This window comes from Eublepharis macularius, chromosome 10 (genome assembly GCF_028583425.1).
Source record: "Eublepharis macularius isolate TG4126 chromosome 10, MPM_Emac_v1.0, whole genome shotgun sequence".
Taxonomy (NCBI): domain Eukaryota; kingdom Metazoa; phylum Chordata; class Lepidosauria; order Squamata; family Eublepharidae; genus Eublepharis; species Eublepharis macularius.
This window is the reverse complement of record NC_072799.1, coordinates 80,842,372-80,869,758: the sequence shown is the minus strand read 5'-3', so window position 1 is coordinate 80,869,758 and position 27,387 is coordinate 80,842,372. Positions and strand designations below refer to the sequence as shown.

The 27,387-nt window shown below is 42.8% G+C and overlaps 1 protein-coding gene across 3 annotated transcripts in view; it reads right to left on the bottom strand.

Moving 5' to 3' along the window:
• FAT1 (FAT atypical cadherin 1) overlaps positions 1-27,387 on the bottom strand; it is a 167,989-nt gene that overhangs the window by 53,336 nt on the left and 87,266 nt on the right. For all 3 annotated transcript variants that reach the window (XM_054990664.1, XM_054990662.1, XM_054990663.1), the window contains exons 5-7: positions 19,607-19,936; positions 18,558-18,768; positions 13,776-13,915 (exon numbers count right to left, since the gene is read on the bottom strand). In XM_054990664.1, the coding sequence (XP_054846639.1) occupies positions 13,776-13,915; positions 18,558-18,768; positions 19,607-19,936 (681 nt within the window). The remainder of the gene's footprint in view (positions 1-13,775; positions 13,916-18,557; positions 18,769-19,606; positions 19,937-27,387) is intronic.

The window sequence follows — 27,387 nt, the reverse complement described above, 5'->3', positions numbered from 1 at the left end:
ATGAAGAATGGAATGCAAGATCTGTTTTCTCTCACCAAGCAAGAAACTCATATAGAGAGATAGCAATGTCTAGATCAAGACAAACGGAGTAGAAACCACCTTTTAAACGAAGAGACATTTAGAGAAATACTGATCCACAGAAATGCTATAAGCATTCTCTGAGCATGAAGACTCCCTTCCAAATCATGTACTTTTTCACAATTTTCAGTTACAAAAGAGAAACATTTGGGTAGGGCTGGAGGGATGCTGTTCAAGAATCACAAGTCCAAAACTTCCTCGTGCACGCTTAATTAGTTGACGAGTTCTTTGGATCCAGGCCATTATGTACATGAAATTGCAATTCTTAAGTACCGTGGTAAAAATCAACTTCATGAAACATAATAAAAAAATGATTCTAAGGTTAGAATGGTCATTTTCCTCCCCAAATTAAGTACATCAATGAAAATAATAAAAAATCTAGTTAAAAGAAAACTGAACAGCGAAAGTTACATCTATTATGAGACTATTATTTTGCTGTTATCTATGTCAACAAAGATCACTTTGTAGTTTTCTCTTGGAGGTTAAATGAAAAAATAAAACTTTCCTTTTCTTTATTTCATGCTCACAGACCAACAGGTAATAAGCAAAACAGGTTCAATAATTTAAAGTACAGAATAATACAATTCAATAAAATGGTTGATCAAATAGCCAAGTATTAATTACAAAATATAAAATATGTCGCCAAGAGAGAAAATCATTAAAAATCAAAGATAAAAATTTTGCCACAGCAAGAGTTATGCTCGGGTCCGGATCTGCTAAAAGCTTTGCAACTACTTCCAGTTTCGAATCACACCCCCAATTCTGGATGTGTACTAAAATCCACTTATCTCTGGCGAGTACATACTTCTTGCAGTCAGTAAAGAGGTGCCAAATAGTATCTAGATTCCCTGATTTTCAATCACAGAAACGGTCAGAAAAGGGGATCCCTAAAAACCTGCCTGTTAACTAATGAAAAAATAAATGGTATTTAAGGCACTGGTTCCCAACCTATGGGCTAGGGACTCCGGGGGGCTGTGAGATTATTGCAAGGAGTTAACAAATCCACACAGCTGGGGCTGGTTTCTGCTTCCCCCTCCTCTCGCCCCTTTCATGCAGCCTCTTGTAAATTGTTTCTGGCTGCTGGTTGCTAGTGAATTTTTCGTGCCATTTCGGACACAACTGGTTTGGTTGCCAATTGCTAACCGATTTTTTCAGTCTTTCCAGATAAGGCCACTTGTGTCCCATGTCCGCCCTGAGCCTGCTTGCGGGGAGGGCGGAATATAAATACGATAAAATAAAAATAAATAAATAAAAAATAATGTGCAACGGGGGTTGAGCTGGTTCCCCCCCCAACCCATTCCCCCCATTTTCCGCATGCTTCTCACTCACGGAAAAGTACTGTTTGAAGTGACTGCAGCATTTCTGACAGCACCGCTTTTTTATTTTCCCACTCATTTCCAACATGTTCTGTTTTTTAAAAACAGAGATTAGTGCTATAGTACTACAGCGACGCAATGATAGGTGCAGCAGGTTCTTTGAATTGTGAGCTTTCATTTTTAAAAATGTAAGTCTCTAATCCCTTCCCTTGCAGAGATATGCCTTTTCCCATATCTCCACAATGAAACAGGCTAGAGATTTGCTTTTTTCTTTTTTTAATGAAAGCCAGGGATTCAAAGAACCTGCTACACCTATCATTATAATTCTATAGTGCTATATCCACATTTTTGCGATTAAAAAAAAAACCCTCCAAAAGCCCTGGTGGGCTGTGCCAGGCATCTGACAGCGTATTCTGGAGATGAGGTCCCCCCCGCCCCTTCTCCATCCCAAGCGCCATCACTTGGCACTACTATCCTTGTCTTCCAATGTCTGAAAGCTACAAAACAGCAACAGCCATGTCATTAAAGGACAAACTAGAATAAATAAGCAATCATGCCTTCTGTAGAGCAAATAATATGTCTTGCACATATATGTATTCCTATTTTTCAAATGTATGTATATGCCATTGTGATTAGTAGAATACAAATACATTTGCTCACAACCTGAGTTCAATCCCGGCGGAACCCGGGTTCAGGTAGCCGGCTCAAGGTTGACTCAGCCTTCCATCCCTCCGAGGTCGGTAAAACGAGTACCCAGTTTCCCGGGGGTAAAGTGTAGATGACTGGGGAAGGCAATGGCAAACCACCCCGTAAAAAGTCTGCCAAGAAAACGTCGTGATGCGTGATGCGTCGGTGCTTGCCCAGGGGACCACCCTTTTGTCACTATGCATTTTCTAAATCAACAGATACTAATAGTACGACTATTATCAAGCAGGGGGGCTGTGAAATTTCTTGACATTAAAAAGGGGTCATCAAATCCAAAAATAGTGGAAACAACTGATTTAAGGTAAAAACGAATTTTCATTAGAAACACAAAGTCAAGCCAAACAACAGAGTGGAATGTTCTGGACAGAACATGCTACATTAGAATTCTACATGTCATTTACAAGGTGGGAGCTGAAATAAGAAACACAACCAGGCCTCGCCAAAGAGCAAGATGCTGTATGTTCAATACACTGGAAAAGCCGGAGCACTCTGACCTATTAACATGGGATAAAAGGAACGTTCAAGCACAGCAATGGCAAACAATCACATTTTGCTTGTTTTTCACTCACCACTTAGTACATAAGGACCCCCAAAACTGAGATTTTTTTTGTACTTAAAAAGGCACTGTAATAGAGCAGAACAGTATCAGCATATGCAATGCTGTGCATTGTTTGTGGAATATGTTCAAGTTATAAATCCAACGCATCTAACATCTTCATAGTAAAATACAAGGAGAGATTTGATAGGTTGGCTCCAGCGACTCCCTTCCACTAAAGTATTGCAAGAAACGACTTTTAGTACAGGTGTTTTGTTTTTTTTGGAAAACCTTTTCCACTGAAGGTAGACTTAGAGCCAAACTTCATGAGATGCCTGACACGTGTTCTTCACGTGTTGGGTCCCACAAGGTTCCCTGGGTAGTGTAGTCTTACAAAGAACAGCTGCTCTTTTTGATTCTCCCCTGGGGGAGGAGTGATGGGAGGGATTCTCTCTCTGTCTCTTACAAAAAGTCTCAGCTCGTTTTCCTCCTGGAGCTCAGGGGCGGGTGTGTGTGTGACATAACAAGAAGCAGGAAATCCAGGGCAGCTTTTTACAAGAGAGAGAGGAAGAGGGAGAATCCTCCCCACCACTCTTCTCCTTGGTGGAGAATCGCCTTGTGGATTCTCTTCCTCTCTTGCAAAAATCCGCCCTGGATTTTCAACCCTGTCCAACCCCCCTGTTATGCACAAACTTGTGCCTTAGGTGTCCCTCTCGCCAATCACAAGAAGAGACACACACACCCCGGAGTCCTGTAGAATGAAGCAATATAAGATTGTTTAATTAAACAAAGGAGGAGCAATTTACACAGGAGTAGATGGTCTCCTTGTGTCCAAAGCTCATCAAAGCTACAACAGAAGTACAAGGCAATTAATACCCTCAGGTTAATTATAATAATATTACAATATTCTAATATTTCTTATCTTACTGGCTTGCAGTCTTTGACACAGGTGTCTAGGGTTAGTTTGATTGGAAGACGCAAGTCTAGGTCAGCTACTTAATTGGGGAAATTCCAAGATTTGCAGTTCCTTATCTTGTCCTTGTGCCTGTTCCTCTCGGAAGGACACCTTCTGCCTCCTCCTTGCCCACCTCCCTTTTGCCAATGTTACCTTTGACGGTGCCATGAAGTCTCATCTTGGCAACCTTGGGGCTTTCAGATAGCTGAGATCCGTGGGCAGAGAGGAATGTTCTCCCACTTCTGCACTCTCTCCCTTTCGCAGCCTTGAGAGAGATAATGCTAAAAGTGGCTGACCTACCTTGCTACATTAATCAGTTTTTACAAAAAGCTCTCTTGTATTGATTTCTATTGGAATCCTATAGGATAATATAACATTTGTGTAACATTTCTACAGATGCCTCTCTACAAGCAGTATATTGTTTAGTCCTCAGTTCTTACAGAGTTTCAGCATGTTTTACATACATTCTTCTTTGGTCTTCTTGTTTCAAGTGTCATATTCTTGCAGGTTACATTACAAATACTACAATGGCTCCTGAACATAGAAAAGGTGCAAGGCATGTAATACTGAAAGGCACAGAAGTGCTATATAAAATCCCTTTCTTCAAATCCATATTCCTCACCCCCACCCCGAGTTCCCAGAGGAAAATCCAAGCTGAGGCTTTTTGCAAGAGACAGAATCACAAATATAGGAGAGTTTCCTCTATCAAAAGCAGTCATGGTTCCTCACCCTCTGAATAGCTGTCAAACTTGATGCTTTGCTGTGGACAACCTGTCTACTGAATTGCTACAGGAAGGTAGTGAATAACCGTGTTGTGAAGTCAAGTCCGATAGTACTTATGTATTCATGGCCTGAAAAGATAACTTGTACATAGTGGTTTCTTCATTCACGTTACTGAATTTTTTTTGCCAAACACTCATGTGTATGCAACCCCCACCCTGTATATTACTTTTAAGACCCTGAGATTAAAACTGAAATCTAATTTTGCTTGCAAGGAAGGTCTTTGTAGAAACTGAGATGAAAATGTAAAATACAATCAATGAAAACATCCTAAATGTCATCCCAATAGATTCCAAAGGATAATATGTACATTGATTTTGCACAATATAAAATTCAGTATGAGAAAAAAAACACACATGGATGGCAACAATTAAAACGCATATGACTTGCACTTATTGTAAAGTTCCTAACCACAGCGATACATCCTAAGTAGATGGGGCTGTAAAAATATTATTTTCTATAAACATAACGGGAAATGCTCAAACATTTATTTCCATTTCTTAGGAAGAACAATCTTAATTTAAGTGTTGTAACAAAAAGGATCAATGTTTTGAATAAGTTGACCCCCCCATCACTTTTCTTTCTCAGTCAATCTTTAACATTGTCAAGATTATTACTGAAAGCTCCAAATTCATTTATTGTCATTCAGAATCACATTCAGCATTTGGCAGCATATAAAACGTTAACAATAACCTTGCTTGCTGCCGCACTATTATTTTTTTCAAAGTTATTTAAATAATTTCACTGAAGTGTCCAATGCTCTACAGATGCTCATGGCGTGCAGCCAACGGCAGCATTGTCATTTAGCAGACACAATCCAAAGAGTTTTTTCCCCCTACAATGAGGCCACATATTTGGCTTACTATTTTTACACAGAAAACAATTTGATAACAACATGACGTTTCACCAGTGAAATTAATATCAAGTACGGAAAAATGGCTGTAAATCACCGGCTTGTTAACTTTTATTGTATTTCAACTGCTTAGCCAAGTATGTTGTGACACGAATAATCTAAGGAAGCTTGCTACACTTAAATATATTTCAGGACATCAGCAGTGCAGGAATTTGTAAATCAGCTTAGTTGTGTTTATCATTTTTTTAAAACAAATATAGGATTTTACAGACATTCAACATAACTGATGTGTTAATTTTTCTATTTTAAGCAAAACATGCCTCAATTTACTGTTTAATTTATACCACGCATCTTTATAACATGCAAATGCTGTCCATGACATTAAGCAGGAAGATTAATTCCAATTTATTAACTGTTTTCATAGGAAACTGGAGTGGTGGTAGCCTGAAAAAGAAAATCTCTCTAAAGAACAAACTAAGACTTTTCCATCAGTTGCTATCAAGATTGTGGAATTCCTTTGCTTGTGAAGTTTGACAGGCCCCTTTGTTCTTGAACTTCTACAGACATGTTAAGACTTTCTTACAATGGAATGCTTTTAGTGTTTCTCTCCTTGACTTGATAATCTTTCAGATTGTACTACAGATTTTTCTCTCATTACTGACTGCTGATTTTATTAGAAATTTATTGTATGCTATTATTGGCTTTGAGTTTTATTAGTTCGAACTTTTACTACCAGTTATTTGTGTTTTAGAGTGCTGCTCTTTTATACTGTTGCTTTTAGATACCTGAAGCGTTCTGGTACGGGCTTATGTTTTGATTATGCAAGCTGCCTTGACTATTACTTACAATAGAAAGGTAGGGTATAAATTCTCTAAAACAAACCAAAAAGAGCACACCTTGTTCATGTATAAGAAGATTTGTTGCTTCTAAAAATGAATAGTTTTATTGCTGCAGCACAGAAATGTGACTCTAGCAACAGAAATCCTATAAAAACCAAGTATTTTACTTTTCTGCAAAAGCTACTACCACGATCTCTGACTCCTCCATTAAGAGATAGGAGACAAGGGAAAACATTAAGAGACAAGATGAAAAATGTCCTGCAGGTTTTGAAATGAAGAAAACAAATCCATACTGAAAAGTACTGTACCCAAGTATTGTCACAAGGTGAGAGAGGACACAGGCAACTTGTTGGAATTTTAAAAGCCACAACTTTATTGCTTACAGCTCATGGAGCCTTGGCGCCATGTAGGACGGGGATCAAAGCACTGACAGACCCGCCTGCTGGCTGATGATCCCCTCACCCATTCAGCCCACCTGCTGAAGGGGTAAACCATGGGATGACAAACCGTGGGATTCCATATGTGTGGAGTGAGCACGCTCCGACAGCCCCTGACCGGGCAATACCTCACCCCCAAGACCCTTTAAGAGGATCCTCAAGTATGGGGAAACTGGGCTCATCGTTTCACTCTAAAACGATCCATGCCCAATGACAAAACCACCCCAAAATGGCTACCGCCAAAGCTCTTACAGCTGCTACCAACCCCTTAGTGTGGCCAAAATGCAACATGACTGATCCCCAGAGTGCGCCCAAGGAAATATCAGGGACTGACCCTGGGAGCTTCTGCTTCCCATGCCAATGCCCTACCGCTGATCTGGGGTCCCTCTACAAGCTTCATGGGGCTTGCCAAAGGAAATAGCAACCTGGTGATGGCATGCGGCCCTGGGGCGAAGACCCGTTCCTTATGGGAGGTTACTGGGCAAGGCCATGACTCCTAAATGGCAGCCAGTTGCTCCACTAGTGCTGCCCAAGGCAAAAAACTAGAAGTTGTAACAGAGAAGGCTTGCAGGGAGGAGGAAGCAATCGTGCCAAGAACTCTCTATATTATTGAGAGCTCCCAAGTCCCTCCAGTTCCTCTGGAAACAGGTCCAGGGTTCTCCACACATCCCATGCCAAACTGAAGAACCTCTCCTTCCGCATCCTACCAAGCTAAAAACAACATGTTAACATACAACTTCCAATGCAAACACGTGCACGAGGCTCATGGGCCTGCTCAGAGCGTGGGGATTGCCTGTTTTATGATGGATACTTTGTGGATGGTCCCTGGTCCCTTCTCCTGCCAGAGTGTGAAAACCTTCACTTAATTACTATTCATGATGCTACATTGTTGCTTCTCCTCCCATAGAGCACATTTCCATGGCAAAAATGACTAACTAGGCTAGGCGGTTCGCTGGCTGAAATGAGGAAAATGATGCTGAAGCACATCATGAGCTATTTTTACTGGAAGGGGCCATAGATTCTTGAGGGACTTCTTAAATAGCTGAAATGGTTAAACCACCAACTTTGTTCCATCACTTCAGGGTGCACATCCCAACAGCAGGCACTCAAAGGAGAAAGCAGCACTGTTTCTCTATGCATGAAGGATCTAGTTTGGACATTACAATAACTATTCACCTTATGCTTCCCCACAGAATTATTTACTGAACTTGTTAAAATGATAAATGGTTTGGCTCCTAAGCAGCGTTTCTGTGGGTTTCTGAGGCATTTCTGGATTTCTGTCAGCAGAGTTCGACTTTCTTAGCTCTTCCCTCTCCTGAGATGGTATTCCTGAGGGTTGGGTTGCAGCATGAGACAGAATTCCGTCTGCCCATGGAAATGTATTAAACTTCTCCCACCAGACGTCATTATCTCCTCTTTGGCTGTCCTGAGATTGTTTGCATATTTCTGAGAAATTATTACAGCGCGATAGTTTAATATTAAATTCAGGACACCTCATTGGCCAAGAAAGTTTAACTTCCTCTAGGGCAGTGATCAGTACCTACTGGATTGGAAGGCTCCACACAGCAGCCAAATTTTGTTGTTTTTTGGAAGGACTTGCTACCATTGTGCATGCCTAAAGAGCACTGTACTTTTTGCTTCTCGTTACACACATGGGGAGAAGAGCAGCAGTATGGCAAAGCAAGGCGATACAGAAGAGTCCTCTTTAGAACTGCAGGTTCAGAGATAACACCCCTTCACATATAGAAGCTTTCTCTCTTTTCCCTCAGCTAGGCCACTCCTACTCTTCCAGCTTGGTTCTCCAATGCTCGAGCCTGCAGCGTGGAGTCCTCCCTCCTCACTGGAAAGGTCCTAACTCTGGCCCGGCCTCCTCCTCTCATGTGACTCTGATATCACATGGATGCCGTTCACTGGGTCCTATGCTGTCCATACGGTAAAGGTTAGCCCTTCATGTGAAAACACCAAAATCATTGCTCGAGGGTCTCTCAGTGCTATTAAGATAAGGCTTTCCTTCCCAACGTGAAAGATATTTTAAAAAGATAAAGTCTTTTCAGTGGTTCTCATTTTCCCGTCAGACAATATCATCTTCCCTGAATAGATAACGTGTAGGAAGTGCCTCAAAGAGACCATTATGGAAACCTTATGTGAGTGCATGACTGATAAAATATGGTCCACACATGGAAGCTATCAGAAACCACAGTCTGCCATAGGCTAGAGTGTAAGGCTCCATCCACTGGACTGGCTGGGACTATCGCAAACTGCCTTACACAGAATCAGACCATTGCTCTATCAAGATCTGTCAAATTTCCTGTGGCTGGTGGCAGCTGTTAAGGATCTCAAGGAGAGGTCTTTTGCATCACCTAACAACTGGAAATGCCAGGAACTGAATATTTATGTATTTATTTGTTCGATATTTCTGCCACCCTCTCTGCAAGCAGGCTCAGGGCAGGTTACAACATTAGATGGAGTCCTCTGAATACTTCTAAGTGCTGTAACTGGAGATGACTATTGTATGTATGTATGTATGTATGTATGTATGTATGTATGTATGTATGTATGTATGTATGTATGTATGTATGTATGTCATTTATTCAGTGCCTTTCTCACTGAGACTAAAGGCAGATTACACAGTGTGAGAGTAGTACAATTAGCATCAAGTATATTTCCAAACAGTATCAAGGACATTTTCATAAACAATGCCATTGTGTAAACAGATACAAGTTTAAGAATCCAATACAGAGTAAAAGAAATACTGAACCAGAACATAATCAATTCTAGGACTGACATCAGACAACATAAAGCACAGGTACATAGGAGTACATATTTAAAGACACAGATAATATGTAAGGCAACATAATGGTGAAGTCTAAGGTCCCTAACTCATTAGCGAAGCATCTGAGACCCCATCCCTACAACACAGCCCTACCATTTGAGTAAAAAGCCTTTTTGAGTAATTCAGTTTTGCATCATTTGTGGAAAGCCAGGAGGGTGGGCGCTCTCCTGACCTCCTCAGGCAGGCTGTTCCACAGGGTAGGGGCCACCACAAAGAAAGCCCGTGTATGAACTGCTGTTGATTTTGCCCATGTGCAGCCTGGCACCTGCAGGAGATCAAATGAGCGAAGCTGCCGTGGAGGAGCATATGGAGGGAGGCAGTCCCATAGGTACGCCAGACCAAGGCTGTGAAGAGTTTTGTAAGTGATAACCGATACCTTGAACTGAGCATGGTAACTGATAGTAGCCAATGGAGTGACTGTAGGGTGGGAGTGATTTTCATGCTCCTATTTGCTCCTGATAACAGTTGAGCTGCAGCATTTTGGACTAACGGGAGCCTCCTAGTTAACTTAGATGGGAGACCTATGTATAGTGCAGCTAGGTGGGTGAGAATCTGCCAAGAAAACTAAAGCAGAAGAGGACAAAGGTGTGTGTGTGGGGTGTGTGTGTGTGTGTGGCACTGGAGATGAACTGCCATCATCTCAACCATAAGCCTGGTAAAACATCTCCATTTTACAGGCCCTGAGGAAATGCAATAAATCCCGTAGGGCCCGGATCTCAACTGGGAGACTGTTCCACCAGTCTAGCGCCATGGTTGAAAAAGCTCTGGCTCTTGTCAGGACATTCTACATGCAAAGATGATACTCTACCACTGAGCATAGCCCCCAGATCGCTTGGTTCCTCACCTCTCAGAACCATTTCTTGCAGAAGCTATTCAATCTGGCAATTCTGTAAAACTATGTAGTGGTTGGTAACTACGTTTGCCTATTACCCCATCCTTCACTGTTCTATTCATTTACTGTATTTCTATATCGCTTTTCCTTTTTTTTTTTTTGACATTTTTTATTTTTTATTAACTACATTAACTAACAATACAAAGGGAAGAGAGTGGGGAAAAAGGAAAAAAAACCACAACAACTACAACATACAACAGCTATACTACACAAAATGTTTTCCCTTCATACTGCCATTATTCAAAAGTTAAAGCTTTATGTTATATTGATGGAGTGGTTGACCTTACTAAATGCAAATTACAGTTTAATTTCAAATTAAATTTTTCTTCCCCTCCTGGGTCCCGGACGCAGTTCTCTCTGAGCAACTGCAGCCGCAGTGCTCGTTTCCTCCCCCTCCCCCTCAGACTTCTCCTTTTCGTCTTGCTTGGTGCACTGGAATTCCGGATTTCTGTCCTCAAAATCCCTTAGTTGATCTTCTGATAATATCTTAAAGGCTTGATCTTTGTGACTGAACCAGATTCCTTCCGGGAATAACCATTTGTACTTTATTCCACGTTCTCTCAGAAGAGCTGTGAACTTTTTATACTTAAAACGTCTTTTCCGAACTAGAAATGGGACGTCTTTCAATATCTTAACTTTATTACCCAAAAAGTCCAAATCCGCATTGTATGAATTATATAGGATAGTGTCCCGGATCCTCTTAGATGAAAAATCGATGATGATCTCACGCGGCAACTGACGCTTCATTGCATATTTTGAAGTAGCCCGACGGGCTTCCAAAATGGCGCTTTTTACTTCTTCTTTAGTTGCCCTCGCGGGTGTCGCCAGTAGTTCCGAGACAAGACCCCGTAAATCCTCGTTTTCCTCCTCTTTCACATTCTGGAGGCGCAAAATTGTCTGTGTTCGTTCCACTTGTAGCCCGATCAACTGATTCTCCACCAGTTTAAGCTCTTTATTTGTAGCCTTCACGAGTGACGCACTTTCCCGAGCAGACTTCTCTGCCCCCCCCGCTGCTTCCTTGATGGTTTTCACTTCGCTCTCAATTAAGCCCACCCTTTGATCTGTTTCATTCAGCTTGTCAACAAAGGGTTTTATAGCTTCACCAACCGCCCTCCGTACTACTTCCTCCAGCGATTCTCCCTTTAGGGCAGCCGAAACTGACTTGCCAAGGGCAGGACTTTGTTTTTTTGTTGCCATTTTAGGGGGGGGGTGCCAACCGAATTTTAAAACTCAGCAAAGGGGAAGAATGAGCCTTCTTAGCTTCAGATCCCACCTCTCCTTCACGTACGCTTGTAATAACAGAAGGAATTCGCTTACTTGTAGGCTCTCGCCTAGTTCTGCTCTTTGCCGTTTTCCATGGCCCGGCAGCACTCGAGGCGCCGCGCACGTCCGCCGGCCTCCGTAGGGACAAACGGGCAATTAACCCCCCGCATTAATTCCGGGGGGCTCTTCCTGCAGCGTCCCGGACCCAGCCTCCCTCACTGGGAGTTTTGGGGGCTAATCTTCGCAGATCAGCCGCCCGGACAGGGTGCTCGGGCGCTTCCTCTCGAGCCCGCGAAGAGGAGCGTCCGACATGGCTGAGAAAACGAAACCGAATCCTATATCGCTTTTCCTTGTGACTCAAAGTGGTTTACAATAAAGCAAACAAATTTTAAAAAGCCAGAAACTTGACATATTAAAACAGGAACATAATTAAAATCATTAAAACCAACTTGGGGAAAAGCATGCCTAAACAATACAGCTTTATATGGCCATTATTTTTTCTTTCCCTCCATTTCTAATATTGGCATCCATTGCTGAGCGACATGTTGCATCCTGGGATGCATCTAATTCCTTTCTTTTGTGTGAATGTGAGGGCTTTTCTGCTCATGCAGAATGGCTATGGATTATTTCTGCTCAAGGCAGTGCCCCCGTGCTGGATTCCATGCCATTTCTAAATTCTCCTGCCCCCAGGGGAGCTACAGTAAGATGAAGGAAGAATCCAAGATTCATTTCAGAAGTGGCACTATGGAGTTTTGTAAACCACAGCTCGGTGAATCCAAGCCATTGTGAAGAGTGGCTTATTAAATGTACCACCATTATTTCCCTCTACCAGCACACATCCGCATAATAAACCACTCCATCTATTACAGCTACGGCACTGAGTAATTCATGTGAAAGGTGTTCTAAACTACTTTCATGATGGAGATATAAAGCGCGGATCAGGACTCACACCAAACCTTTTCTTTAAAGAGCTAATTCTGAGCAATGAAGAATATTCTGAGTTACTCTCCCATGATATTACTAAGGATTTTTTTCTGTCTTACAGAATATGACATAGCAAGAACGCCAGAAATCAAAATATCAGATCAACAGCACAAGAGAAAAAGCTTATGAATCAAAAAAACAAATTGAAAAACAAGTCAACAGTAGAGCTTTTCATGATTTTTTCCTGGGTCTTTTTGGAAACGCATGAGTTGCCCTGCAGGTGACAAACTCCTCTTGAGCTACTGTTCGGAGGCCCCTGGTGTAGACTAGCCCTTATTAACAAAAAGATAGGATCCGCTGTATTTTATCACTTGGGAATCATACACCAAACCAACCTGTGCTAATAATAATGCACGTAATAATGCGTGTTTACCCCAACATTTATCCTGACAAGTTTTTTAAAAAGCTGGTTTATATGAAAGCTAGTATCACTCACGCTAGGCACTCAAAGTAGCAGACAATAAATCCAACCTAAAAACAATCAGTGTGAACGGAGCAGATGTAGCTACACATATCATACTGGAGTGGTCACCAGAGAAGCTGGACTGGGTAAACTCTTGGGGGCCAAATCAGAGTATGCTGTCATATATATTATCACATTACTGGGTTATTCGTTCACATGCAGAATGTATAATCTGCTCACAGGAGGGCTGTTTTGTACAGCGTGCTACAGTGTTGTGCAAGAACAGTGAACTAAATCAAGATGTTTTCAGCTTTATCTTGCTTGCACAACATCTGGTACAAACAGAAGCAGGGGAACTGTTATAGCACCTAATCATTACGGCAAACTCTTGTGCAAGTCTTGCAGAACAACGCTAGAGCTATTTTCCTTCTGCTTATAATTCCTTGGACACAATCCATTATTTTTAAGGACAATAAATATTGCATACTTTTAAGTGAGATAGTTTCACTATAACAATTTCCATTATCTTGACCATAGGCTGTTGATTCTCTCCAGTTCTGGCTGGGGTTTCTGGGGGTCTTAAATTATTAATCCTTTTCTTCCTCGGTAAATAGCTGTTTGCAAAGCTTGGTCTCCGTTTCTCATTTACCCTTCTAATTCTAGAACCTGATATGACTTTCAAGATGCCGATTCAGAGTGGAGTTATCTACTTACATGTAACCTCTCACCTTCAGCTAACCAACATTAAGGCGATTGTGCTCTGTACTGGAAACCACTTCCTTTTCATATAAAGATCCTCTAATTTATACACAATGTAATTCTGCCCAAGGGAGACAGGGAGGAAAGAAAGAAAGCGCTAGAAATGCTTCTTTCAATAAACATGTCGTTAGAAATTCCATTACCTGAGTGCCAATAGTTCTGGTTCCATCTGTTGCTTCGACTGTCAGGTTGTAATTTGATTTCTGTTCTGCATCAAGGGGTCTAGCAACAACAATGGTTCCAGTGCCCTTGTCCACATCAAAGCGGCTGCCATAGTTGCCACCTAGTCCAAGAAATTGCATGAGACAGAAGTTAATAAAAAGCTGCTCTGCTGCATAAGTTCATGAAAATACATATTGCTACAAAACTAAATACAAGTTTAAAAGAAAATCAGCTCTGAAATATCTGAAGCCTAGTATTGAATTTGTCACCTGCAACAGAGTTCCACCGGGACAAAGAGTTCACACCCTCTTGCATTGATCATAACTGATATTTATTGGACACAAAACTGTGTTGCAAGGGATAATTTTTCACTCTTTGAGAATGATCTGATTTGTTTGAAAAGGTGGAATGTTGGGAACAAGACCACAACCGTGGACCTATTTGTCCACAAAAGATTTTTGTTAGTCCATCTGTCTCTGATATGTCATTTGTGACTTAAAGGGACTCTACTTCCAAAGGTGCATGGCTTTTTAAAAGACTTTTCTAAAATTTATGTTCAAGCAGAAGAAATTCATTTGAATACTGAATAATATTATAGCATGCTATATTTATAAAACGTTTTCCTGCTTAAACCAAGGAACTTTGCAGACGTGGTATAGATTTTGACATTAGCCAGGCTTACCATGGGTGCAACCTACTTAACACGGCCGACACTGAAATGTCGTTGTCTATGTGTGGCTTACTCAACAGCGGTGCAACTGTGCACCAACAGACTGGCACGAAGGAGCTTGAGGGAGAAGCTTTAGGGAAAGGAATTGACTTGAGGGCAGAAACAGAAAAGAGCTCAACATTGTAGAAGGACTAAGCATTTTTTCCTTTCAATAAATTTATCTTTTCCCTTTTATAAATTTTTTGCATCCACTGAAACATTCAATGGATCATCATCATAATGTCTGTGACACTTTGAGTAGACCGCCTTAAACAGTACAATAGTTATGAAAACCAAATTATCCTTGATAAATACTGCCCATTAACTTCTACTGGTTTTGACTGTTAGACATAGGCCGATTCCAGACGGCCCCCTGCCTTGCGAAACGTCGCGCGTCGTCGCGCGTCGTTGCGCAGAAAACGCGAAATATCGCGTTTTCTCGCGCGAGTTTTGCGCGACGTCGCACAAAACTCGCGCGAGAAAACGCGATATTTCGCGTTTTCTGCGCAACGACGCGCGACGTTTCGCAAGGCAGGGGGCCGTCTGGAATTGGCCATAATTAAAGTATCATACAACAATCAAATGCCACCTTTCACCTCTCCTACACACACCTAATAAGACCTAATAAATCCTAATGGGCAGTGCAATACTGGGGGGGGGGGGCAGAAAGCGCCTTGGAAGCTCACCAGGGGTAATGCAAACGTATTCCAGAGTTATGCTGGTATAACCCCCCTATGGTGGCGAAGCGGCCCAGCACTGCTCTGCCCGGGTCCTCTGCTGGCACCTGGGCATGGAGGCTGGGCATGGGCATAACTGGGGCATAAGACTCTGTGCTGGTGGGCTGGTGGGCAACCTACCATCTCCCCTCACTGATGCCTCCCAATGGTGGCCTCTGTGGTTGAGGCTTGCTGGGGGAGGGGCAGCTCATGCCCCCCAAAGAGGCAATTGGCCAGGGAACAGTGCTCCATGCAGCTGTTTTGGAAGGGAGGGCTCCTAGCAGCCCACGCCAAGGCTCCATTTGGACTCCCTCCGCTGGGCTCCCCCCTTGGACAGAGGAGAGAGCACAGCCATGGGTCAGAATGACTGGGTACTTGCTGTCACAGCTCCACTGCGATGGGAGGTGCATGACCCTTTGATTGTCTCCCTCACAGGATTAGAACTCCAAGCAGCTAAGGGAACAGAACAGTCATATGCAGACGAGGAGCACGTCACTGACGGAAGGGCACCCATCATCTAGTTGCTGACAACACCTGAGACAATGGAGCCACTGCTGAGGCCCCCAGCCATGGACATCCTCCCAGAATGTGGCAGACCTGGCCATGGGCTGCGCAAGGCCCGGCCCCTCGCCACACATGTGTCTGTTTCCCTTTCGGGCAGGTTATAACCTGCCAGGGAGGTCAAGAAGCATGGCTGTTCCAGCCCCCAGTGATCCTTTTCAGCTGCAATTCGAGCCCTGCCCACAGAGCCATTCACCAGGCAGCCCGTGACTCAATCCCACTCCTGAGAAGGCAGCATGAGGAATAGCTCTCGTGGCTCTGACTGCTGTGCAAACAGGTGCAGCTCTTGTCCTGGATGAGGGAAGGTGGCAACACACAGGCCCCTGACCTGCCCGATCAGTAATGGGGGTGGCCCCCCACGGCACCCCTCAGACAGCTTCCTCCCAGCTGGGCACCCCAATGTGGGTGCCATGACCCCAGGGGCACGTGGTTCCCAGCTGCCTGCTCACTGGTGGGGGAGGACAGACGTGTCAACGGGCAGCAGGGATTACACCTTTGCTTGCCATTCTCATGCCTGTCATGGGGGGGTGTGTGTGTGGCCACTGGGGAATGCTGGTGAGGTTGTCAGGGGAATGGCACCTCCTACTGTGTCCTTGCCTTATGGGCCTCAGCTGTTGGCCTAGCTCTCCCACCAAGGTCCTTAGGGGAGCGGATGACCAGCGCTGCAAGTCCATGGGCGCGCGGGCACTGGCAGCAGGGCAGACCTCAGGATTGTGCTGAAAATCTAATCAATGCAACAAAATGCCGGCTACCTACAGTCTGTCAAAAACTCTGGTGAATAAAACATTACAGAGCTTCCTAAAAGTTTCCAAGGTTAGTGCTGCCCTCAACTCGAACCTGTTGCATAAAAGTGGTAACGCAGTAGAGTGAAGGGGATCAGGGAACAGATGCTAACTAGCTCAGAGGTAGGTTTCCACTGTCCTTGCACTAAGCCTTATTAATCTTGGTAGCCCTGGTTTCTGATTTTAATTAGTATGCTCCCTACTGCTCCCCCAAAGGCTTGCAAGTTTCACCTACATGCCAAATCAACATGCCTGATGTTTAAAAAGACATCCATCTAACAGAGCCCAAGAATTCTTACGGATATATATACCAAAATCAGTTTTTAAGGTTAGTCTAGAGAAGCAGTAGTAGGTGCACTGAAAGTACAGAAGGAAACATTTTGGGCTAAACCTAAACCACCATTTCAAAGCAATTCTTTTGACTGAAATGTGGTATGAAGCAGCTAACAACAAATTCAAGAACAAGAAAGGAAGGAAGGAAGAAAATCCTGCCAGAAAACACACACACAGACACAGAGACACAGACACGGGCTCACACACACACACACGTGTTTTCTAGTGTCATGAGATTATTTTTAAATGGTTACGTTTTCAGTTTTAGATCTCATAATCCAGCAATAAATTATGTGATCTCAGCAGATACCTTCTGCTGTACAGTTCAGGTCACAAGCCATCTGAAAGATGTAAAAAACTTCACTAGCAAGCTTGTCTCCTGGCACAGCCCAAAAGAAAGAAAGCATGGAAAGCAAGCACAGAAGAAAGAAAAGATGTCAATCAAGTTAGTTCATGCCGTTAGTAAACAGTAAAAATGTGCAATAACGATATTTTAAAACAAAGTCTGAAATATCTTGATTTAACGGGATGCGTTGTCATCTGAATAGGAAATGGCAAAACTTTAACTAATTGGCTGCAGTTTCTCTTTTTCTTCCCTTGTGGTACTTATCGGCTATTGCCCTCATGCTCCTATCTCGATTTAGATGGCATTTGCAACGTTCTCTGGAAATGCAATCCTAAACCATCTGATTCTAATACCCAGCCTTGGCACACTGGGCATATCTACCGGTCTCGTAGTCTGTGGGCTGTTCTCCAAGGGACCTGGGTCCCTAAGAGCTCCAGGTTCATTGGAATCACAGCCCTATCTAGAACATTTCTGACCTTTCTTCAAAGGAGTTCAGCAGGGCAAACATGGTGCTCCCTTACCCATTTAAAACTCATAAAAACTCTATGAGTTAGATTATATGAATAGTGTGTGATTGGCGTAAGGTCACCCTATAAAGCTAAGCAAGATTCTGCACCCGTGCCTCCCCATTCTTAATATGACACCACACTGGGTCTCTGAGCTTGGGTGCTGGTTTTGGCACATCCACAACCTCAACACAAGAGCTGCTTTGGGCACCTTGTAGATCAGCCACCACAGTTCACCGTTTTGCCAGGATAAGGTCTTATCCCTTTAGTATGCCCTATGCTACTAATGAACCTATACGGCAAACTAAATTATAAAAATAACAAAAAACCTTTCATCAAAATATTCTTTCACAACACACAAGAAAGCATTCAAAGTTAAACCACTCCAACAAGCTGAATTCATTGGACTGAAAAAGGAAACTTTGGTTAGATTTATTCAGGGCTTTTTTTCTGGGAAAAGAGGTGGTGGAACTCAAGACTGGATAATGATGTCACTTTGGGTCAGCTGGAACAAGTGGGGAGTTTTTTAAAGTTTGAATTGCCCTCGGCGCAAATGGTCACATGGCCGGTGGCCCCGCCCCCTGATCTCCAGACAGAGGGGAGATTAGATTGCCCTCCGCGCCGCAGAGTTCCCGCTGAAAAAAAGCCCTGGATTTATTTATGTATAGGAAACTATGAAATTTCCCCCCAACATCTGAGGTTTTTAGAAATTCCCCAACATCTGAGGTAAGACTAGAACGCTTAAAATATGTAATAGTCCAGAAAAATCATCAAATAATTTACAATAAGCAAATCCTGAAACATTCTTACCTGTAATATCAAACCAGAGTGGAGTACCAAGTGGCTCAACAGCTATTACACCAATCATGTGAGCTACTGGATCACTTTCCATGACAGTAAAAGAAAAAAATGATTCCTCAAAAGTAATCGGTTCAGAAGCTGGAGTGGGCTTTGGGATCCATTCTATATGAAGTCGAGTCGTTGATGATTTTTGTGGACGACCATTATCCACAGCTTTGATCTATGACATATCGAAAGAGAGTTAGTTATTTTAATTACAGAAGTGAAAAACAGAGGAGAAACAAACACTCTCATTCACACATGTTGAACAGTGGGACACAGAGACATCAGTGACTTCAAAGGACTTAGAAGGGTGCATCTCTGAGTCTCTCTACACGAGACATGAAGAACACGTGTCAGGAGATGCAATGGTAGCTGGGAAGGGAAGTTTAAAAAGACAGAGACGGTGGCAGGGCAAAGGCTTTGCTATACACTGGAGTTGTGTGAAGCGCCTGTGAAATGCCAGAAGGGAAACTTCAGCCCATTATCACCTCTCCAGGTCCAAGCTCTGGAAGGCAGCTCCAGCCCATTTCCATTCCTCGCTGTCCCTGCTTGCCATCCCTCACGGTTTTAGACTGGAGAGGTGAAATTGACAAAGCCTTCAGGGAGGCAAAGGTGAAATTAACAAGCCCTCTGAGGAGTGATCTCCATCAGCTGTGTCTTTTAAAACTACGCTTCCCAGCTAACGCTGTGTCTCTCTACACTTGAGGAACACATGCTGAGGCATCTCATGTAGAGACACTCCTTTAGGACTGCATTGTTTGACTTCATTGGTATTCAAGACCATATATTTAAGTTGTGGGAAAAAAAGAAACTTGAAACATCTTCATTCTTTTTTAATCAACAGAGTCTATATTCAATCTTTTTAAAAAAATAGTTTAATTCATTATCAACTTGATTCTTCTTATTTTTGAATTTTCCCAGCCTTTTAAAGCACTCTTGAATATGAAACAACACGAGAACGAACTTTTATGAGCGCAATGGCATGTAAAGAATGCAAAACTGAAATCTTAGCTTACTGTAAGAATGTCATATTCTCCTGCACCGGAATATTTCTTAGAGGAGACAATTCCAGTTTTTGGTTCAATAAAAAATTTGCCATGCTCATCGCCTTCTTCAATGCTGTAAGATATTTCTGCATTGGGTCCGTCATCTTTATCTGCTGCCACAACGCGGTAGACGGGGTCCCTTCTGGCCGTCCTCTCTCTTTCTGGTCTTTCACGTTCTGGCAATCTGATTTGGTAGAACTTTTGCAGGAACTGAGGTTTATTATCATTTTCATCTAAGATTCTGACAATGACCCGGGCAAGGGTTGATTTTGTGGGAATGCCATTGTCTGTAACTGTTACCTAAGGAAGACAACAAATGATTTCCAGGAGTAAATAAGGCTGCTTAAATGCAATCATTGTATTTTCGAGAACCACTACGAACATTTTCAGCCAATACTGGACCCATTTGGTTTTCAAACACAATATTTACTTTTCTTCAAATATTCATATAAAAGACATCTTCAGCTGCTGATCTTTGCATAACATACTGGTATAACAGGCATAGATTAAAGTTGTTTAATGTTATAAACCACCTATTACATTTTGTAAAATGTTGGAAGAGTTTAGAATGTGTAAATGTTTATTGCATCTACAGTGATAACAGTCCCATTTATCCCCCCTGAGCTTAGTGATTCCTTCAACACTGTTTATAAAACGTATTTTTGTTTTTCCAAAGTGCATCAAGTGCAAGTTGGGAGGACCAGAAGAAAGAAATACCTTTAAAAGCAATACCCTTTAAAAATGCCATGATGTTAAAATATTTTTTAAAATATTTCCATGGAGGTTAAAGATTTTGAAACGTGTAAATATGTCACGTCCTATTTTGACAGCTAAAGAAAAAAACCCGCCACCATAGCTTGGATTCCACAAAATGTTTCCACTGACGGAAGGCATTTCTGTCAGCAGAGCAGACCTGTCTCTCCTCCTTCTACAGATCAAGGCACTACCCCAAAGGCCACTCCTGGGGAAGGGGATGCATCAAGAACAGGGTAAGTGGGCGGCTCAGGTCTGCAGCAGGGGTGGGGGTGGGGTGGTTTTGGCAAACCTTCGATCCATGAAAATGCTCTGCAGGACCCAGCTGCCAAACTAAGTTTGTCATTCTCGTTCAAACTTGTTATTTCTTGCAATCTTATACTGCACACTGCTTTTAAAACTAAGGGGAGTTGCTCAAGTATCAAGTAATGTAGACAGTCTCTTCTGTAAGTCCAAAACTTGCTTATATTTCATAGAATCATAGAGTTGGAAGGGGCCATACAGACCATCTAGTCCAACCCCCTGCCCAGGGTATTTCCGGAGTGAACTTAGCTGCTGTCCTCTCTCATACATACAGCACCAAGTGATGTTTTGCAGAGGAAGACTCGGAGATAGCTCAACAGACAGGTTCTGACACTGCATTATTCCAAAGCCCATGGAGCGCCGGCAGTGGAGTTTAATTTAATAGATGCTGCTCTAGGATATTGGAATACAAATTTTAACATCTTTACAGTGCCGTAGCATTCTGCTGCATGCTCAAAAACTATGCAAGTCCCTCTGGTAGCACAGAAAAGATCGGCCAGTGGGACCACAGAAAGACAAGCTACAGGCCCAATAGGAGCGCACTGCAAGAAGGAGGAAGTTCTTGGGTGAAGATGGCAATGAAGGGCACCAGGAAGGAATTCTGGCATTTCTAGCACATCCTACAGAGCAGCCCTTGGCTAACTGAATACACACGTGTGAACGCGCACACACACAAAACCACATAACTACCTAGCTGTATGAGCAAACTGAAACATTCTTTCAACATCAGCAAAAATTAGTTATTTCGTTTCATTTAAACAACCAGGACCATGAAACAACTCAGAAGCCGGGCGTGTTTAATTACATTTCATTAGCCTTAAAAAACACACTTAAAAGCTTAAGCTCCTAAACCATTAGTAAATTCACTTGTCAGCTCTGTACGCACAAACACACACGTTACAAAGCCCAAGAAATGTCCCAGTAGACCTGTTTGCAACTTCCACCCCAGCACCCCAGACGATCTTGCATGCCGAGTCAAACGGAGCTTCCTTGATAGCTGTGCTCACCACAAACAGGAAAACAAATAGGGACCTCCGTGAACACGCACAAACCAGGAATCTCAAGGCTTTTAGCTGCACCACTCATGTACCTGTCTCTGATTGGGGTTCATGGCAGATTCTTCTTGTATATGGAGTTATTGCTGTACAAAATCCTAGGGGAGAACTGAGACTGGTGGGCTTCTAGGACCAATCCTGGTCAATCTCTCTGACATGCAGCTGGCTCATAAAGGGAATTTGGGGGAGACGAAAGGAGGTGAAGACAGCAAATGACGGTTTTCGACTCCTCTCTGTTCTACATCTCCATGCAGCAGAACCGCTCTCTGCTTGTTTTCCCTTTCTATTTGTCAAGTTCTCTGATTTTCTATTGTTATCTTTAATTTCTTTCTCTTGTGCTCTTGCTGTTTGATGGGCCTTCTTTGTCAGGGTGTGCTATACACAGAAATAGCTGGCAGTCATTACCCATTTGCCCTACTGTAATCATGGGCAATTGACAGAAGATAAGCCATTCAGCTATATTTAAGAGATAGTTTGCCCGTCCTAGTAGAAAAATTCAAACCAGCAAGAGTCCAATTGACCAGAAAAATAAAAGACAAGCTGACGAATGTTTTCAGAAACAAGTGCTTAAAATTCCCCATGTGGCCTGGGGTGTGGGGTGTGTGTGGAGGGCGGGGCGCAGCGGTGGTTCAGATGTAACAGAGTTGAAGAGTAAGTCTTTGGGAAGAACTTTCTTAACAATATTTTTCCAGGGAATGCTGTTCCAGAGATGTTTTCACTAATAACATGGGGTCTAAAGCTGTGCCAAAATGGCCAATGCTTTATTAGCACTACAAGCTTTGTCTCTGCCTTGAAAATTCATACACCAGGCAAAACTCTAAATAGTTCATATACGTGGAATCCTTTTGTGGGGGCATGCATCAATAAACCCATCATTTCGGCCTTGTGAAGCCGATGCACACAGTAATAAGGAAATAAGAGTGGAACCCTGAGCATCCTTACTTATGAGTAGGACTACTGAATTCAGCAAGTCTTACTCCTGAGTGAACATCTTAGGATTGCATGGCTAGCCTTGGGAAGTGTGGCTACTAAGTTTACCTGAAGGCATTCTGACACATTGCAACTTGACACTGTCACACAGATTCTCATTATACGGACGAGCCTGGGGGAGCCTTCAGGGCTGAAATGCTTCTTCTCTCTTCTTGCTGTATAATGATCTAATTAAACATCTAATTAAATAATCTGATTACTCATCTTCCATGTTAAACCACAGTTTGTTACTGCATTGATACTGGGGTTTCCTCTCTTCCCTACAAACCAAGATTCCAACCTAGAACTAAATCAGGAGTTTTGGTTTGCAAAAAGGAACAGATCCAGAGGAGTTAGCCGTGTTAGTCTGTAGTAGCAAAATCAAAAAGAGTCCAGTAGCACCTTTAAGACTAAAGTTGGTTAGACTTAAAGGTGCCACTGGACTCTTTTTGAAAAAGGAACAGCAAACCTTATTTTATGGTTTGGATGTGATGACAAAGTTATGGGGTTGGTTTCCGCTCAAATTTTGGGCAATCTCTGTTTCATGTGGCTTTTGTCAATACAGGTGTTGTGGTCCAAATATAGCCTTTTTGGTGGTCTCTAAAGGGACCTTTTACATCCCTTCTTCACCAATGGAAAAACTGGTTGGATCCAACTCATTGTTTTGCACGGAAGTAGAAGCCTTCCCTTCGATCATGCACAGGGGGAGGAGAAAGGCCCACCTAACTGATGTAACAGAGCATGGAGAAGCAGACATGAAGAAGTACAAATATAATATACGGTATTTAAAAGCAAGAAACCATTTCATGGCTTTATGTAAAACCCAGGAAAAGGCTCATAGAACACCGACCTCAGTATGTTTATATTTGCTACTTTGCAAACAAGAGTGAAATGTGGGATAAATTTTAATAGTAAACAAGGAATAAACTTTCTACCCCATCTGGTCAACACTTTAATGCTCAATTAAATAGCCAGATGCACATTTGGCTCAAGCTGCTTATAACACTGCCGCTATTCTGTGAATTTTTGGGATTTAGTCCAAGATTTAAAAAACTACCAAACAAACCTGTATACAAAACAATGGGTTTTTTTTAAAGCTCCATTAAAAAAGGCAACCCGACAACATAAAACAAGTAGTAATGATTCCCTTATTTGATATGCTGTCATTTCCAATTCAATGTTTTGACAAGCATGCGTTACTCAAGGTAGCAAAGGAAAAAAGGACAGAAGGAAGACAGAAAAAAAGGATCGGAACTAGAAAAAATAAATCAGAAAATCATCCCGTTCCTCCTCATTTTCATAAGACTCACTTAGAACATGTGATCATTCAGAATTTTTGAATTCCTTATCTAACAGTAGCATATAACAACAACATTCAATTTATATACTGCCATTCAGGAGCGGTATATAAATTGAATGAGTGGTTTACAAGTATGTTATTATTATCCCCACAACAATCACCCTGTGATGTGGGTGGGGTTGAGAGAGCTCTGAGAGAGCTATGACTAGCCCAAGGTTACCCAGCTGGCTTCAAGTGGAGGATTGGGGAATCAAACCTGGCTCTTCAGATTAGAGTCCCATCACTCTTAACCACTACACCAAACCAGCTCTCAGTTTGGTGTAGACTATCAGGTACTCTTCATTAAAGTCTCAATGGTTGAATGTGTTTTATCTTCTTGTCCATCAGTACTGTGGACAGAACATAATATCTAGAGATATTCTAAGCAAATTGTTTTGCATATAGATGGGATGGGCCATAAAAGCTGCATTTCTCTTTTGAGGGCAGATCAACAGAATTCAAAAACCACATTTTCCCAGGAATCGTTGCAGCAGAGCAGCACTACACTTCTTGCAGGTTCCCATGATAAAATGAACTATAGAGCTTAAGGTACTCTGACCCCGGACAACCCAGGTGAGCCTGATCTCGTCCGATCTCAGAAGCTAATCAGAGTCGGCATTGGTTAGTAATTGGATGAGAGATCTCCAACGAAGACCAGGGTTGCAGAGGCAGGGAATGGAAAACCACCTCCGTTAGTCTCTCGTCATGAAAACCCTACCAGGGGTCACCATAAATCAGCTATGACTCGAGGGCCCTCCCCATCACCAGAGCTTAAGGCAATGCGCAGTTCTAGGCTCTTCCCAAGCTCCTGCATATGCACTATGTCTCAATATGCTGCTTCCAAGTACCCTTGAAAACCATGACCCTAAATCTGAATGTGTGCGTGCTCAATAAAGTAGTAAACGGGGACGTGGCTTTGATGGTATGCCGTGCAGAAGCCATTATCTGTTGCTCCCACATCTCTCGCTCTTAAAATAACTTTAATTTATTAATCTGAAGCAATTCAGAGCCAAGCCACAAGTGACGCCTGACACAGGTTGGACACTTGTCAGCTTCCCTCAAGTTTTGATGGGAAATGTAGGCATCCTGGCCTTGCAGCTGTAATGGAGAGCCAAGCGGTAAAACCAGGACGCCTACATTTCCCATCAAAACTTGAGGGAAGCTGACAAGTGTCCAACCTGTGTCAGGCGTCACTTGTGGCTTGGCTCTTAGTCTTGGAAAATGCCACCCAAGGCTTCGAAGGCTAAACAGAAACTAAAGAATGCCAGGGGAACTTCTTCGTTTGAGGACTTTTTTGCTGCAGTAGAAGCAGCCAGCGCCTCCGTAGCCTCGTCGAGCCACGGAGATATAAACAATGCAGGCTCACTCCTAACAACAATATTCTTATTAGAAGCCTTGGAGAAACAGTGTCAAGAATTAAAACAAGAGATGATGGACATGATAACCCCTTTAGCTCACTGTATGGATGAGCTGGAGACTCAGCATAAGCAAACTGCTCAAAAGGCAGACGCAGCTTTAAAGAAAGTTGCCGGTTTGGAAAAAAAGATTGGAATAACTTCTCAAGATGGCTGGTCCAGAGGGAAAACAACATGATATTGGATTCTCACTTAAGAGATAAAAATTTAAAATTTCGTGGGTTTTCATCAAACGCTGAAGCAGCAACGGAACTCACTATTTTTATGGCGTCCTGGTTAGCTACTTTGCTAAAACTAGAGGGGGTGATGCTTTTAATTGTGAGAGCCTGCCAAGTTGGCAAAAACAAATATTTCTGAGGCAGCCTCTCCCAGTAGAGAGACAGTGGTGGAGTTTGCCGATTACCAGACCAGGAGGAAAATCTGGATGGAAGCACGCCAACAGAACAGCTTAGAATTCCAAGGAAGTAAGAGATCTGTTATTTGATGACCTCCAGGGCTTTTTTTCAGGGGGAACGGAGTTCCGGAACCTCTTGAAAATGGTCACACGGCTGGTGGCCCCGCCCCCTGATCTCCAGACAGAGGGGAGTTTAGATTGACCTCCGCGCCGCATGGCGCGGAGGTCAATCTCAACTCCCCTCTGTCTGAAGAGTTGAGATTCTGGAGAGTTGAGATCTCCAGACAGAGGGGAGTTTAGACTGACCTCCGCGCGGTCAATCTCAACTCCCCTCTGTCTGGAGATCAGGGGGCGGGGCCACCAGCCATGTGACCATTTTCTCCTAGGGCAACCCACTGAGTTCCACCACCTCTTTTCCCAGGAAAAAAGCCTTGATGACCTCCCTTCAGAAATGCTCAAGATTCGTAGAGACTTAAAACCCACTATTTCTAAACTGCAGGCAGCCGGGGTTAAATATCGTTTGCTATGCTCTGGCAAAATGTTTGTGGAGTACAACCAAGCTCTATATATTGCATATGACCATGCTTCTGGATCAGCTCTACTATCTGCCCTGGGACTTACTTTAGAGCAAGTGGGAACTAGAGCTGAAAAAAGAAAGACTTAATCTCCATGGACTTCAGCTAAAAGCAACAAATGTTTTGTTACTGACGAAGCAGAAGATGGAGAAATAGAAATAGAGGGACTCTAAGTTCTAAACTCTGAAAAGTCTGGAGATGTTTCAATTAGTAAGTTGAATGTTCTGTATGCGAGGAGCTGGGGGATATGGGTAGCAATTAGGTATGTGCTCCCGTATTACAGGTCTATGGGTGGGGCAGAATTTCTTTTTTTGGTCTTCTTTCCCAGCCCATCACTTGGGCTTTCCTAGACCTGCTCAGTTTTTCCGAGTCTCTGTATATATACCTGTCTGATTATTAGTTGTATTATATGGTTTAATACAAGAAGATAGAAGATCTCGAAGAACTTGAGAAGTTAGAGATTGTTGATTGTATCATAGCATTTAGAAATGATCATGTTGTAAAGTTAAGTAAGAAAAGTTAAGTAAAGAAAAAGAACATAGCTTAAACCAGGGTTTTTTTTCTGGGAAAAGAGGTGGTGGAACATAGTGGGTTGCCCTAGGAGAAAATGGTCACATGGCTGGTGGCCCCGCCCCCTGATCTCCAGACAAAGGGGAGTTGAGATTGCCCTCCACGCCGCATGGTGCGGAGGGCAATCTAAGCACTCCTCTGTCTGGAGATCAGGGGGCGGGGCCACCAGCCATGTGACCATTTTCAAGAGGTTCTGGAACTCCGTTCCACTGCACTCCAGCTGAAAAAAAGCCCTAGCTTAAACATAGGACCAGCAGTGATACTGTGCTATTACTGTCTAATGTTAACTTCAAGTTAGCTTGGGTGTGTATTGTAGATTCTCTATAAGGACTTGAAATAATATACTTCAAATGTATTTTTGTTTGTTTCTGTATTTTA